At 39.9% G+C, this 13,635-nt stretch overlaps 1 protein-coding gene and 1 non-coding gene across 2 annotated transcripts in view; both read left to right on the top strand.

The window, feature by feature from the left end:
* Nucleotides 1-12,090, top strand: part of LOC141444523 (gelsolin-like) — a 19,450-nt gene extending 7,360 nt beyond the window's left edge. The window contains exons 4-12 of the mRNA XM_074110069.1: nt 591-703; nt 1,505-1,697; nt 3,658-3,773; nt 4,625-4,802; nt 5,360-5,460; nt 5,907-6,020; nt 6,881-6,949; nt 8,425-8,487; nt 10,076-12,090. Coding sequence (XP_073966170.1) covers nt 591-703; nt 1,505-1,697; nt 3,658-3,773; nt 4,625-4,802; nt 5,360-5,460; nt 5,907-6,020; nt 6,881-6,949; nt 8,425-8,487; nt 10,076-10,147 — 1,019 coding nt within the window. The 3' untranslated portion in view covers nt 10,148-12,090. The remainder of the gene's footprint in view (nt 1-590; nt 704-1,504; nt 1,698-3,657; nt 3,774-4,624; nt 4,803-5,359; nt 5,461-5,906; nt 6,021-6,880; nt 6,950-8,424; nt 8,488-10,075) is intronic.
* TRNAV-UAC (transfer RNA valine (anticodon UAC)) lies at nt 2,540-2,612 on the top strand. Its single transcript has one exon. It is a non-coding gene; the product is annotated as a tRNA-Val (tRNA).
* Nucleotides 12,091-13,635: the final 1,545 nt, after the last annotated feature.

Here is a 13,635-nt window from a genome sequence, read left to right as displayed (position 1 = left end):
TTTTTTACAAGCGTGAACACAAATTTAAATTTTAAAATCATTTAATACCTTAAAACCGTACCAATAAAACATCGAGCATGCCACAGTGTTGCGTAGTCCCGTCTTGTTCGGAAAGAAGGGAGGACAAAGGTTTCCGAAAGACAAAACTGTCTCAAAACACAGACATTCATTGCCCCGTAGCGCATATTTGCTATAATTAATTTCAGGTATTGCAAAATATTCACAAAAAATTATTCTATTCGCCCAAAAACAGTGAAAATTGACATTTCAAGAGACCTCTTACTACACTAGCGCCTCTAGCGGCGAATTCATACGCGATACCCCTCATTATACGTAAGCAGAATTTTAGTAGTTTTTGAGTTAGGGTACTTCCAGTTGTCCTAGAAACATGAAACTTGGTATGAAGTTAGCTCTTATGACACAACCAATAAGAATAATCTGAAAGTCTTTAGTTTTTAATTTCTTTCTGTTGATGTCAGTGTAATCATATGACCTCTGCGTATTTTTTTCTTAGAAGAGGTGCTTTACTTACACTGGATAATGGATATTCAAAAATACATGTACTTAAGTCCAACTAGCTCTTGGCCTAGTTCATTATTGTTTTAAATGTTTCATGCTGTTGTTGCAGGATTTCCAACCAGTGCCGGTGGCTGAAAGTTCTTTCGGAAAATTCTACACTGGAGATTCTTACATTGTTCTAAAGGTAAACCTGAAATAATTTTAAGATGATTTTTAATCAAGTTAGCTTAAGCGTACATGGAGATTACTGAACCTGAAACAAATTCCGTCATCGTAAGTCTCGCAGTGGTGCCTTGCCACCTGTTCTATTTAGTTGCTTTACCATTTTATTTCATGCTCATTTTGGGTGAATCGCAACAAGCTTAATTTTTTGCCAATTTTGGTGGTAATTTTCAAATTAAAACTTTTGAATAAAGATAAGTTCTCAAATGAAACTCATAGGTATATTAAACAAGTTTACTAAATGGTCCACCAATAGTTTAGGATAAATAAAAAAAAATAACATTTCACAAAAAATTCAAACGTCCACCATAATTTGAAAAGGTGTCACCGAAATTTGATACTGGCCACCATAATTAAAAAAACAGCGTGACTTTACCTTTATTATATATTTTTTCTATGTTTTAAAAAAGTATATTGCTGGTGTGGGGGAGGCTCCAATAGAGAGATCTCCCTCCAGGCAGGTGTTATGCCTGGGGACCGTAGTCCGAAGGAAGAGCGTCGGAGCTTGTATATATGCGACCGCGTTGAGAAACTTCGATAGCGCGATGTAGCACATGGTAGGAGTTTCTATTGTTGTTCACTAGATGGCGTTAGCAGTTGCTACACTGGTATACTTTTGATAGTAACGAAAATATACTTTAGTAACAATGCACCCTTACACTGGAGGTCTTTTCTCCCCCAACGGTTATCTGTTCTTCGAGCGATGTGGTCCCCCCATTGCCACTTCAATTGGCATAGACCTTTATTTGGTTCCAATTTTCAGACGACCGGCATCCCCGCGTCCCTAACCTATGACATTCACTTCTGGCTGGGTTCAGCCACCTCCCAGGATGAGGCTGGTGCTGCGGCCATCCTGTCTGTAAACCTGGACGACGGCAGGTTCCAAGGGGCGGCAGTCCAGCACCGGGAAGTCCAAGGACATGAGAGCGAGCAGTTCTTGAAATATTTTCAACCGAGTAAGCAAGTTTTGTCCACTATTTCACTAATTCATTCATTCATTCATTCATCCCAGCCTATATACGTCCCACTGCTGGGCACAGGCCTCCTCTCAGAACAAGAGGGCTTGGGCTATAGTTCTCACGCGGGCCCAGTGCGGATTGGGAACTTCACACGCACCATTGAATTGCTTCGTAGGTTGTGCAGGTTTCCTCACGATGTTTTCCTTCACCGCAAAGCTCGTGGTAAATTTCAAATGTAATTCCGCACATGAATTTGGAAAAACTCAGAGGTGCGAGCCGGGGTTTGAACCCACAACCCTCTGTTTGAGAGGCGATAGGTCAAACCACTAGGCCACCACGGCTTTTTTCACTAATATTATACTTAAATGCGAAAGTTTGTAAGTCTGTTTGTGTGTTACTTCATCACGTCTAACCGCTGAACTGATTTAGATGTATACCGATATAGTTCAAGTCCCCGGGCATGACGGCTAAGGCTGGTTCTGGGGGGCTACTACGAAATTCAAAGATCGAAGTTTGTTTCGTACCGTCCCTCTCGCTCTCGTGTTAAATAGATAAGCGTCAACGGAACGGCAGATACGAAGTTCGAATTTTGGACTTTGTTGTACAGCAGCTTTGTAGTGCGGTCCCTCTGACACTTATACTATTTACTACGAGAGCGAGAGGGGCCGCACGACACGAACTTCGAGTTTCGAGTCTCGTAGTAGCCCTACTGGGCCTGAGAAAGGTATAAAGATATTAGGAAGCTAACATTATCAATGGTGATGACGACATGATGTGAAGTGAAAGTGTAGCTCGATACAAATGTGTGCTTGGAGCAAATTTTCGCACATCGTTGTATCGGTTCCGTGGTGTAGTGGTTATCACATCTGCTTTACACGCAGAAGGCCGCCAGTTCGATCCTGGCCGGAATCATATCTTTTTGTATTTTTTTATTTGATCATCTCGGCCTATTTACGTCTCACAACTAGATACAGGCCTCCCCTTAGCATGAGAATGCTTGAGTTGTAGTTCCCATGAGGGCCCAGTGCGAATCAGGAACTTCACACACACCATTGAATTACTTTGCTAGTGCCGCTGGTGATGCACGTTTCTTCACGGTTTTTTTATTTATTTAAGTACATTACTTTAAATTCTTAAGTAGCCTCAGTATCTTTTTTTTAACTACGAAAATTTATTTTTTAAATATTATCAATGAATAGTGGTTATTTAAAGTATTCTAGGTTTTTTTTATTATGAGAGGGAAGCAAACGAGCAAGCGGGTCATCTGATGGGAAATGATCACTGCTGCCCATGAGTACTAACTACTCAAGGAGAGTCATTGGTCCGTTGCCGGCCTTTGAAGAAAGTATAAGCCCTTTTTAACCCCCGACCCAAAAAGAGGGGTGTTATAAGTTTGACCGCTATGTGTGTCTGTCTACAATACAATACAATACAAAGACTCTTTATTGTACACTAGAAATAGTAAGCGATACAGAAAACATATACACAGAGAAAAAAATACAAGGCAAGCAATAGGCGGCCTTATCGCTCTATCTAGTCTATCTGTCTGTCTGTGGCACCGTAGCTCTTAAACGAGTTTCTAGCGATGGTTCTTAGACCTGTTTCATCAAAATCGGTTCAGCTATTTTTGAGATATTGAACTTTGAAGTGACAAAGTTGGGAGTTTTCCAACTTTTCGTTGGTTAGGTTATCTTGAAAGTAAAAAGAAGTTGGAGAGCCAAACTTAGACATACTTGTCATCAAGGACACGTAAAAAAAAAGGGCAGGTGCTGTAAGAGCTCGTTCCCACTTGCCGGGTGTCGGATCCGATTCGTGTCGGATGTCGGTCAATTCTATAGAAAATCGTGTCGGGCAAGTGTGAATAGCTTCATATAAAATGTTTTGCCACTGGAACTACCAATTAAAATCCGAGCCCGATATCCGACAAGTGAGAACCAGCTTTCATTTTTTTTTCCAGCGATCCGTTACCTGTCTGGCGGCCACGCGTCTGGCTTCAGCCACGTGACCACCAATGCTGGTGCGGAGACCAGGCTGTTCCAGATCAAGGGCAAAAGAAACGTTCGCGTCACTCAGGTTAGATGTCTATTTGCCAAGAGATGCTAAGTGAATGCCGACGTCATCATTATCAGGCCGACGCGTCTGTTCCAGACGAATTTTGGCGTGTTGCTTGTGCACGTCTTTGGTGGCTGACTAGACCGATGCGAGAGCGACATGTTCGTCCACAGGCCAGACAAGAGAAGTCTGCGGATGTTGGTGCAGAACCGCCTTCTGTCTCTTGTCAGCAAGTTGAGCCAGGTTTCATCGCAATACTTGCGACCCTCTAAAACAAGTCATGCCTACGTAGATACCACGAAACTCAGTCCACGTGGTGACAAGTGACTCCCGTCATACAGTTTGCGATGGTTAAGGTCACAGCTAATGAGCTCTAATGAGAGCCACCTGCACCCGACCAACACAGCCCCGTAGTTCGGCGTCCACTCGTTGTAGACAGGTGGTCCACGGGTGAAAGCCAGACGCCACGTTGTCAACGAGTGGACCGTAGTGTACTATGAAGGGTGGGTGAGAGCGCCGTATCGCAAACGTGCGAGCAGCGGGCTATCACCGGTCTACTTTCAAGAGCTAAAACGTCATGGTTCGGCTCGTATCGGCTCGGGAGACGCCTGCCCATGCTTCTTCTTTTTCGCTCTTATTGTATATAGCTTTCTCTTTTCCCTTCTATCGGGTTGGTATCACAACGACTATATTGTAAAAAATGACCGAATCATCATAAGGTCCAGATCTCAGAAGGACTGCTATTGCAGATTCCACGTCGATAGATGTGGGGAGACCCTTATGGTCTTTAGTGTTGTGGTGTGCTTATTCCGGGTTTGATGATGATTTCACAAGCGTATTTTTAGGTTGTTTAAACTATTATTTTATTCCAGATTGAAGCGCACGTGTCAAAGATGAACAACGGCGACTGTTTCATCCTCGACAAGGACCACAATATCTTCGTTTTCGTCGGCCAGAAGGCCAAGGGTGTGGAGAAGATGAAAGCTATCTCTGTGGCCAATCAGATCCGGGACCAGGATCATAACGGGCGGGCGGAGATCGAAATTATTGGTATGATAAATTTGTCTAATGGTGAATTATCTAAATATATCATGGCGTATTTTTTTTCCGTTTTTATGCTGCCATTACATTATGCCAGGGTTAATTATAAAAACAGATGTGCATGGATAATGAATCAACGGGACAGAGAAAGGCTAGAAGCCTTTGAGATGTGGTGTTGGAGGAGAATGGAAAGGTTTAGCTGGACAGAAAGGAATACCAACGAAGAAGTTTTTACTATGGTCAAAGAAAAAAGAATCTTACTGGAGACCATAAACTGCAGAAGGGGAATATGATAGGACACTTGATTCGACACGACAATTTCTTTCTAAACCTGCTGATAGGAAAAGTAGAAGGGAGGCAGAGGAAGACCAATTGGTCAGAAAGTTTTTTTTTTCTAAACAAAAGCCGCGGGTTCACGGTGAATGCAGGCCACTTCCAACCGAACCAACTGGAAACCTATGCGGGAGGCCTATGTCCAACAGTGGACGTCCCATGGCTGATATGATGATGATAGCCAACGCTCGGGTCGCTTTTGCAGTTTGAATTTATTCATCTTCTTCTGACAGATGCTTACTCCAGCGGAGATGACTCGCAGAAGTTCTTCGAAGCCCTCGGCTCGGGTGACATGGACTCCGTACCCTCGGACGAAGAAGGTGGTGATGACGAAGTAAGTACTATTACAGATAGTATAATACGTAGGGCAAACTTTGGCTTATCGGTGGGTGATAATGGATGAATTTGGTATGACATATTCAATGCGGGGAAAGGCACAAAAAGCCCCTTACGTGGCCAAAGCTCTGTGCGGCTGCGAAGTATACTTTCGTACGGTGCGGGGAGGGTATCTTGGACAAACGTTGGTCATAGTCAAATCGTTGCTAATAGACCTAGGCCCCTCACACGCCCCATCCGCACTGAGTGTCTACTAATGGCAACAGGTAGTTATATGTGCCGCACATTAGCCGGGATAGGCATTGTCTTAATTACAGATATATACCTAGTTGCCATCTACGAAGACGCGTGATTTTGTCAAAATTAGACATTAATTACATTGTAATGATCATTCGTTGATAACAATAACTTTCCAGCCTGCATAACAGATATTTGAATTCACAGGACTTCGAAAAGGGTGTCACGAAGGAGGTGAAGCTGTTTGAGATCTCCGATGATTCGGGTAGCATGACGGTCACAGAGAAGCCCATCGAGGGAAAGGAGCAGCTCGATTCTGGGGTAAAAAAAAACTTATGATACTTGACACCAATGAGGGCTACCGTTTTCGCGCTCACCAGCTGGCGCCACTGTAGACAAAGGTCCTGCCTGAAGTACAGTGGTTAAGTAGTTTGTTATTACGGGCGTGGTAACAAAATTTACATTTCAATCACATTTAATACCTTAAAACCGTACCATAAAAATATCGAGCTTGCCACATTGTTGCGTAGTCCCGTTTTGTTCAGAAAAAAGGGAGGACAAAGGTTTCCGAAAAACAAAACTGTCATTCGTTGCCCCATAACGCATATTTGCCATAATTAATTTCAGGTATTGCAAAATATTCACAAAAATTATACTAATTATAAATAAACCCGCCAAGCTCACCCAAAAATCACTTTGACATTTTGGAGACCTCTCGCTACACTAGCGCCTCTAGCGGCCAATTTTATACGCGATAGCCCTCATTGACCTAGTTCCAAACCAAGCAAAGCTTGTACTATGGATACTAGGCAACGGATAAACATATGTGTATAGATAAATACATACTTAAATACATATTAAACATCCAAGACCCGACAACAAACATTGGTATTATTCATACAAATATCTGCCTCGGCCGGAAATCGAACCCGACCTCAAGCTTCGTAGTCAGGTTCTCTAGCCACTTAAAGGGATCTCTCCCAGTTGACCTTTGAACAATTGACAGGACTTTGCGGATTCGGTCGAACCTTTTCGCTGGTAATGTCAGATTGATAATCCACACATCTTCCAAAGGGACCATCGAGGAATTGAACGAGAAAACGTTCCATCCTGGTACAAAGATCCGGTATCCTAGACGGTACCTGAAAAAGTATAATGACTAAAACGTGGCTTGTTTTCAGGAATGCTACATTCTAGACGCCGGGTCCAGCGGCGTCTACGTTTGGGTTGGAAAGAACTCCAATACTAAGGTATGAAAATGAAGCTGCAGATTTATTGTTTTTTTTTTTTCATACAGGCATTTAGGTTTTGAAATTAGGAATAATATTTTTATATTATAAAAAAGACCGCCTCGAATCGTTCCTGGCGCAAAGGTGCCCAACACGCTTGCCGCGTTGCTGCGTTGAACGGCGATAGATAGCCTTTGCATCAAGAACGACTCGGAGCGAGAGTCTAATCCACGGTCCCGCAGCCGGCGTCCTACCTCTTTAAATAAAATTTGTGTTACAAGGTCGACAACGCAGCCGACGACGCCAAGAAAGCCGGCAAAAAACTAAATTAGACATTATTTTTGATTTTCCTTCAAAAATAGTAAAAAATCTTCTTGTGAATAATGCGAATGTGTGACATGTATAAACCGGTGGAATTTTTGACATTTTGTGACATAAAAATGGTGAATTTTAAAAGGAACTAACAGAAAATACTATTGAGTTTAAGCCAAACCTAATAACCTAACTATGCAGGAGGGCTCATTTAGATCGGTCAGTATGGGTAAGTCTGAAGCTATGAGACATGCGAAGATCTGTTCTTAGAAACCACATCATCGATTTTAGTACAAGAAAAACTGCATTCAAACATAAAAAAAAACACCAGGTCATTTTGGAAAAAAAAAACTTACATTATTTCTATTTGGATATCGATAGTGAAGCTTTAAATGTTACTATGAGACACGCTATTAAGAATGAATTAAATGCATTGTTGTTCTTTAATAATGTAAGTTTTATTTTCAAAACGTCCTGGTTCGATTCCCAAGTTAAGTACAGTCACCAGCACCAATATCTGATAGGTACAACAAGCGTACATAAATAAATATCTGATACAACACTATTTTTTAGGGCCGGAAGGACGTGTCAGATATTTTTGCACGCTCCGCTGTGGCAGATATTAATGCTGCTGACTGTACAAGTTTTTTTCAAATGTATAAATGCAGTTTTTCTTGTTATTAAAATCGATGACATGGGTCCTAAGAACAGATCTTTGTACGTCTTATAGCTTCAGACTTTCCCATACTGACCCATCTAAATGAGCAACCCTACGGTATTTGACAACTCCTGATTTTGCCATATCTTAATATTATTATGAAAATATAGATATACAGATAGTGTTTAGCGAAGAGAAAATTTAAATCGGTTGAAAATTGGATTTATAGTGATTTTTTGAAAAATCTATATACCTGTCTCTTTCTCAAACGCTTTTCTCTATGCAGCAAGTATGGCGGGACTGGCGTGTGACGTCACATGCCAGTATGTCTTTCTCTGTCTAATCTTGTATTTCAAACCTTTATAACTTTGTTATTTGTAAAGGTAGCTTAAAAATTGTTTTTTCTATTCGATAACAGGCATTGTGTAGTTTTAATTTATAAACCCTGTATACAATTCGCCTAAGTCTTAGCCCTTTGATGTGGAGTGGATGTGGACTTAATTTTCTTTCTTTCTTATTTTCATAGGAAAAGTCGGAAGCTATGAGCCGCGCTGAGCAGTATCTGAAGTTGCACAACTGCCCTGCCTGGGTGAGCATCAACGATATTGTTATATCCAACCTGTATAATTACCACCTTAGTAATTTTATCATTATCATCATCATCATCATCATCATCATCGTTGTCGTCAGTGAACTAAAAGAATTTCCTTGCTCACCCGCGACCTTACGATAGCTAAGCTTATGCAAAATATGCGTGTTCATGCAGTTCCTCCTACTGTAAGAACACACAAATCACACAAACCCATCTATCACCACCACCACACTTCACTGACGCGTTTCGAACTCAACCAGAGCTCATCTTCAGAGTGACACAACCGCCTGACAGCTGAGTCTAACAACTGGTAGCATGGTGTACGGTTGTGTCACTCTGAAGATGAGCTCTGGTTGAGTTCGAAACGCGTCAGTGTAGTGTGGTGGTGGTGATAGATGGGTTTGTGTGATTTGTGTGTGTTCTTACAGTGTGGAGGTGGAGGAACTGCATGAACACGCATATTTTGCATAAGCTTAGCTATCGTAAGGTCGCGGGTGAGCAAGGAAATTCATTTAGTTCATTGATATGGACCTCCGCAAAGTAACGCCTGATTCAATAAATAAATCGTTGTCGTCGTCGTCGTCGTCATCACCATCATCATCATCATCATCATCATCATCATCATCATCATAAAAAAACAAATCTTTATTCAATGTAGACTAAAACAAGAACTTGAATGTAAAAAAAATCTACCACCGATTCGGAAGCAACTCTGTTGAAAAGAATCCGGTAAAAAAAATCAACGAGGTATATTTTTTTTAAGCAGTTTCACTTAATCATCCTCGTAGTCATGATCACGGACCGAGATAGTCCACTGTTAAACAAAGATGAAGGAAGAGAGAAAGAAGAAGAGCTCCTTTAGAACGCCACAATGAATGACAACCCACCACTTGCAACGGTTGGATGTCTTACTATTAATTTAACTCCTTAGTCAATAGAAGATAAAATAAAAGAAGCTAAGTACAAAGTTGAAGAGCTGGTCAAGTGAGAGCCGGACTCACGCGCCCCTACAATTTTAAAAGCAAATTGAAAATTTGGTATGGACATAGTTTGGGATTCTGATGACATAGGATAGTTTTTACAAGCTTTTATTTAACCTTTTGTTTGAAGTTTAAAAGCTTTTATTTAACCTTTTATTTACTTGTTTGGGTCAAATCTTGGAAGCTAAATTTGACCGTCTTTCAGTGGTCAGATAAATTTGACATATTTTCTTTGCTTATGTAAATCTTGTGACAATACAATAATCTGGCAGTTACATCCTGTTAGTCCAGCCAGAATCATCTCCTCAGGACGGAACTCCTTAACGGTTAATAGCATCGGCTTGAAATTTGGTACGGAAATGTAGTTTAGATGACAATAAATAAATAAATAAATATCACGGGACAATTCACACCAATTGACCTAGTCCCAAAGTAAGCTCAGCAAAGCTTAACAATGCGAGTACAGTCAATAAAAATACAGTCAGGAAAAAGCTAGTATTAAAAATGGTTTTAGCAGAAACTTATTTTTCCGGAAAATGTTTAGTTCCCCCTGCTATAAACAGGTAGTATTATGCATTTTTTTTTATTAATAACCCTTTTTTCAGGTACATGTATCCAAGATTCCGGAGGGCGTGGAGCCGACTTCATTCAAAGTGCATTTCCCTGACTGGTCATAGACTAAAGTTCTGCACACAATCATCGGAAATATCTGTGCACCTGACTATTAGAAGTTACTAAAACTGGAGAAGGAAACCATATTTCAGCAAATGAGATGTACATAATGTTTCCGATGTATTGTTACTCCCAAAGATAGTGTATTAAAGCATAATATTAGTTTTTGCACGCTTTTTTACAAATAGTTGAATAAGAAGGTTCCGGAACGTTCCATATCCTTTTCCCAATATACCCTTTCCCAAAACACCCGTCCCAAAATAACAGTTTCTTAAATCGACCGTATGCCAAAAGGCCCGTTTCTCATAAGACCCGTTTCTCATAGCATCCGTTTGCCACAAGATCTGTTTCTCATTATACCCGTATTCCCAAAAGACCCTTTTCTCATAACGTCCGTATACCATAAGACCCGTTTCTCATTTTCCGTATTGTAAAGAGTTTTACAAATACGCATACCTACATACGTTTTAACAACGGGTGTTTTGGGAAATGGATATGAAGACAAACGTATTATTGGGTGAAGCACATTTTGAGAAACTGATTATTTAGAAAAAGGTAGTGACGGGAACGGTCATTTCGGAATTGGGAATTTTTGGAAAAGGATATCAAGCCAAACGTATCTTTTGGGAGAAGCACATTTTGGGAAACGGATTATTTAGGAAAAGGTAGTGACGGGAAACGGACAGAACGTTCCGAAACCAATAAGAAGTAAATTTGAACCTACTACAGTCAACTAATTTGATATCCTGGGCCACCGTGGAACCTATCATAGTAAATATCTTTTATTTGTCTATACCAATATGTTAAACGAATGACATAATCATAATGTCACGGTTCTGTGATGGTCTGGGAATCTAATTGGTTGACTGTACAATCGTGGAAACTGAAACACGTACCGGGTTGGACCTTTTATTCAATTTCATTTCATTATTTTATAATCCCTGCCTCACCGGGACGCCATGTGCAACTTGCAAGCTTTTTGTTGAGGGCCTTAAGAGACTTTTTCAGTATAACTGATTTCCAGGGCCGTCTTTCACCTGTTAGAGGCCCTGGGCACAACATGCAGCATAAGCCTGCAGGGCTACTACGAAACTCGAAACTCGAAGTTCGTATTGTACCGTCCCTCTCGCTCTCGTATTAAATAGTATGAGTGTCAATGGGGCCGCACGACACCAACTTCGAGTTTCGAGTTTCGTAGTAGCCCTGCTGACACTAATACTACAATCTAGATAAACATATCACAATTTAGATAAACTAGTCATGATATTTTACACATTTGCTTTTAAATATTGTATTAAATGTCGTCACAGTAACCATATTGCATCATAAGTATACTTAAATATAAATATTACTTCCTTTCCTTTTTTGCCACTTTGTATTTTTTTAATGTTATAATTACTGAAAATATACGCTTTTAACGCACAAAATTCCGAGATGTTTTTCGTAAATACCTAATTATATTTAAGTAGGTAGGTAATAATTTAAGTTTTCTGGCATTTTGCATCGTACTTTACAGATTTTTTAAGAGAGAGATATTGACGGAACATACTGGATTCAGTAAGTAATATTACAAAAAAACTAATATTCAAAGTTGAAAGCGAAAAATATGTAAACTACAAGACTGTATTTTATAAATTAAATATTTTTCATTTTGTATTCTTGTTTTTATATACAATAGTACACAATAAATGTACACACAAAGATATCAATTAAAATACATTACTATAGAGTACTGCCACTTTTTTAAATGATAAAAAACTCGAATGAAACTATAAGTAGATTCCGAGATACTCTTTCTTTTACAAAATATGTAAAACGTCTTTAAGTAAGGCGGTTTCTCAGTTATATCATAAATTGTTATACCTTTGGAACAGCGATCAACATATTAATGTAATATTTTATAAGTATTCTTACGTTTTATAAATAAATAAAACATACACGCACACTGCATTTTACTTTCCTTTATATCTGGTTGACTGAGCTTTGTTCGGAGAGTTTTTAGAATTCCGTTGTCAACTATTAGGAACCCTTATAGTTTCGCCATGTCTGTCCGTCTGTCTCTCTGTGCGTCCGCGGCTAAGCTCAGAGACCGTTAGTACTAGAAAGCTGTAATTTGGCATGAATATACATATCAGTCACGCCGACAAAAGTGGTAAAATAAAAAGATATAAAATAATGTTTTAGGGTACCTCCCACAGACGTAAAGTGGAGGTGTTTTTTTTTCTCGACTAACCCTATAGTATCGTATAGTAGGTATCGTTGGATAGGTCTTTAAAAACCATTGGGGGTTGCCAAGACGATTTTTCGATCAGTGATCTGTTTGCGAAATATTCAACCTTAAAGTGCAAATTTTCATGAGCGATTGAAAAAATTCAGGAAGGTAGGTAAGTATATCAAATTTACAAGGAAAATTATAACGGTAAGATTCATCATCATCATCATCCCAGCCTATATACGTCCCACTGCTGGGCACAGGCCTCCTCTCAGAACAAGAGGGCTTGGGCTATAGTTCCCACGCGGGCCCAGTGCGGATTGGGAACTTCACACGCACCATTGAATTGCTTCGCAGGTATGTGCAGGTTTCCTCACGATGTTTTCCTTCACCGCAAAGCTCGTGGTAAATTTCAAATGTAATTCCGCACATGAATTTGGAAAAACTCAGAGGTGCGAGCTGGGGTTTGAACGCACGACCCTCTGTTTGAGAGGCGATAGGTCAAACCACTAGGCCACCACGGCTTTTACGGTAAGATTGCTTGAGAATTATTAGTAGTTAAGGAGTAAATGCTAGTAGCCTAAGGTATAAAATATACTATACTTGGAAGATTCCGTACTCAATACGAAATCCTTAGAAAATTAGTAGTTGATTTTTTCGCAACGGCTACGGAACACTATCTTGGGCGTACGGTATCCAACACGCTCTCGGCTGTTTTTTTTAAATTAAATATATAATATACAAAAATTATTATACCTAATTTATTGAAAAAAAGTATTAAGTACTTAATAACAAAAGCTAAGTCGCGTCCGATCTAGATTCCCTTCAAGCGATTTTCGATGTTTTTTTTATTATTTTCTGTCAGGTACCTACATGTATGGAGTGGTCCCCTAACATTATTTATTTTTGTACTTTAACACCCAAACTAGGTAGCAGCCATCATAAGACACCTGTACTCAAATTTCGTCAAATATACCTACTTAGGGCTATTTTGTAAATAATTTATTTTTTACTATTACAAGTTTTTTTATTACGGATAGACAGGACAAAACTATAAGGGTTCCGCTTTTGTCATTTAACTATGGAACCCTAAAAATGGACGGATACTGCAGATGGTGGTTCAAGAAGGATAACATTTCATTGGTGAGTATCGTAATGTACTGCGGTTGCTAATAACACGGATTACATAGAGTTATGGTTTTCCAAAGGTTTTAGTATACAATATTTGGATTGCATATAGCGGCATCCCTTTCGCGACTCAGCGTTTCAGTTTCGGACCAG

This window comes from Choristoneura fumiferana, chromosome 30, assembly GCF_025370935.1.
Source record: "Choristoneura fumiferana chromosome 30, NRCan_CFum_1, whole genome shotgun sequence".
Taxonomy (NCBI): Eukaryota; Metazoa; Arthropoda; class Insecta; order Lepidoptera; family Tortricidae; genus Choristoneura; species Choristoneura fumiferana.
The sequence above is the reverse complement of the archived record's forward strand: the minus strand, read 5'-3'. Positions and strand labels throughout refer to the sequence as shown.